Source organism: Tarenaya hassleriana, unplaced genomic scaffold (genome assembly GCF_000463585.1).
Source record: "Tarenaya hassleriana unplaced genomic scaffold, ASM46358v1 Cleome18, whole genome shotgun sequence".
In the NCBI taxonomy this organism is placed as follows: domain Eukaryota; kingdom Viridiplantae; phylum Streptophyta; class Magnoliopsida; order Brassicales; family Cleomaceae; genus Tarenaya; species Tarenaya hassleriana.
The window spans coordinates 1421050-1423409 of NW_010965216.1; the positions used below are offsets into that span (position 1 = coordinate 1421050).

At 31.7% G+C, this 2360-nt stretch overlaps 1 protein-coding gene across 1 annotated transcript in view; it reads right to left on the reverse strand.

The window, feature by feature from the left end:
• Positions 1-1333: 1333 nt before the first annotated feature.
• The window catches only part of LOC104810440 (probable beta-1,3-galactosyltransferase 14), a 2719-nt gene continuing 1692 nt past the window's right edge, over positions 1334-2360 (reverse strand). The window contains exons 5-7 of the mRNA XM_010536741.2: positions 2248-2360; positions 1874-2016; positions 1334-1606 (exon numbers count right to left, since the gene is read on the reverse strand). Coding sequence (XP_010535043.1) covers positions 1518-1606; positions 1874-2016; positions 2248-2360 — 345 coding nt within the window. The 3' untranslated portion in view covers positions 1334-1517. The remainder of the gene's footprint in view (positions 1607-1873; positions 2017-2247) is intronic.

Consider the following 2360-nt stretch of genomic DNA (forward strand, 5'->3'; position numbering starts at 1 on the left):
CACAACATATATATATATATATATATATATATATTATAAATTATATTAAAAATAATATATACATATACATATTTTTTAATATATATTGTATATATATATGTGTTATAATTACTTTTATTTTAATATACATATTAGTTATATATATATATATATGTTATATGTATAACTAATATATATATACATATTATTTTTAATATATATATTATATGAATATATGTATATATGGTAATTATAATTACTTTTATTTTAGTATTTATATTAGTTATACATATATATTATATATGTATATAAAATTAATTATAATTATTTTTTATTTTAATATATATGTATTATATATATATATATATATATTTGAAATAGGATACTTTGAAAACTCAAATTCTCTCTCTATCGATGAATTTGGATTTGATAGTAGGGTGAACTTTTCAGTATTCAGTTGAGTTCTTTCAATTTTATAAATATATATACCAATAGAATAATATATCATATACGATTTTAGTTTTTATTAATTTTTTTAAAAATTTTAATTTTTAAAATTTTAAAATTCGATCCGGTTGGGTTCTGAAAAATTCGGTTGTCTAAAAAATTTAGAGTTCAAAACGGAATTAAACGGTGGATAACAAAGAAAAAACACGAGTATAGATAATATTCATTGGATCTTTGCTATTGTGTTTCGAAAACTAGAGAATAGGATGAGTACACATCGGATATCCGAAAAAAAATGGGAGTATTTGGATTTGTAGTAGGAAGACCGGGTATCATTTTGAAATATCTAAAATTTTCCTAAAACCCACTATTCCAAATAATAAATTGGATTCAAAACCAAATATCCAAAATCGAACACCTAATATCTTGAATATCTAAATCAATAGCCCACTTTACTTTATTCTTTTATCACAGAGAAAAGTTTCTTTATTTTCTTATTAAAACAAGCATAGCCATTGACGCGTAGGCATAAATATATTCTGACAAAAAAGAAAGAAAGACTTTAATATGAGATCGGTAATAAATTGGATTCAAAACCAAATATCCAAAATCGAACACCTAATATCTTGAATATCTAAATCAATAGCCCACTTTACTTTATTCTTTTATCACAGAGAAAAGTTTCTTTATTTTCTTATTAAAACAAGCATAGCCATTGACGCGTAGGCATAAATATATTCTGACAAAAAAGAAAGAAAGACTTTAATATGAGATCGGATACAAAGAACATTCAAAACTAAACCCTCACAAGACTACCAAAACCCTAATACCCAATTCTCAATCTAACACTTCCTCCTCGAATTGCCATCATCTTTGCTATTAGCAATGGAGACCAGCCCAATAATCAGATCAGAGCAAAGTGCTGAGTTGAGAAAGATTCATACCATGACAACGATGTCGGGAAACTTCATGGCGGGGAATTGGCCGGAGAAGGGTATCTTCTGTACTATGCCTGGCCTTGGCCTCTGGTCAAAAAAAAGAAAAAGAAAACAGCTTTACAACAAGACAATGGGTATAGGATCGATCGTCGATCATTCGTCATCTGATGGCAAAGTCGGGCTCTTCGAACAGCTCTCTAGCTTGTGGAGTTCTAACATCTTCTTCTCTGGGTTACAGAGCCCTGCAATGGCGAATTCAGACAAAAAAACGTGGGGATCCATTCTTAAAAGAGATGCACTAGGAAGCCAAGATCGTGTAGACACTATCTCGGTTTTAATCAAGCAGTGTTCCTATCGAAACACACAAAACCCGAATACGAAATATCCGTTTCCTTCTGCAAATGGGTTGAGATCACTACACTATCACTTGCCTACATTACTAACGTGAGCCCTTTTTGGCGTGTGTTTTTACGAGGAAAGTGTAAAACCAGTTGAAGAATACCACTAACCCGAGCATTTGGGGATGTCCCAAACAGCAACAGAGGTCGGTGAGCATTCTGGTTCACAGAGAGTGCGATGGTTCTCGTGATTGACGTTCATTGCCAACATCCACGCACCAATTGTTACGTCCTCGTTGCTAAACATTCTGAAACTGCAGTTTAGGAAAAAACTTTCAATTTATCAAGCAAAAAGTTCAATGGGTAAAGGCAATTACGATACTCTTCGAGTGATGATTTGACAAACAGAGCAGAAGAAAGTGACCATTTAATACCCGTAAGAAGGAATTCAAGGAAACCAAACACAAAACCCGAAGGGTTTTCTAAGCATAGAAATGGCGGAAACTTTGAACAAACACGAGAAAATTGAGGATGTAGAAACATGCCTGTTGTTTCTGAGAGCAACCAAACTTGCTACAACGTCAGCGGAAAGAGCATATATCGGGCCATAGGCATGAAGAAAATACTCTTTCCATAACAAATTGGACAATGGTTCATA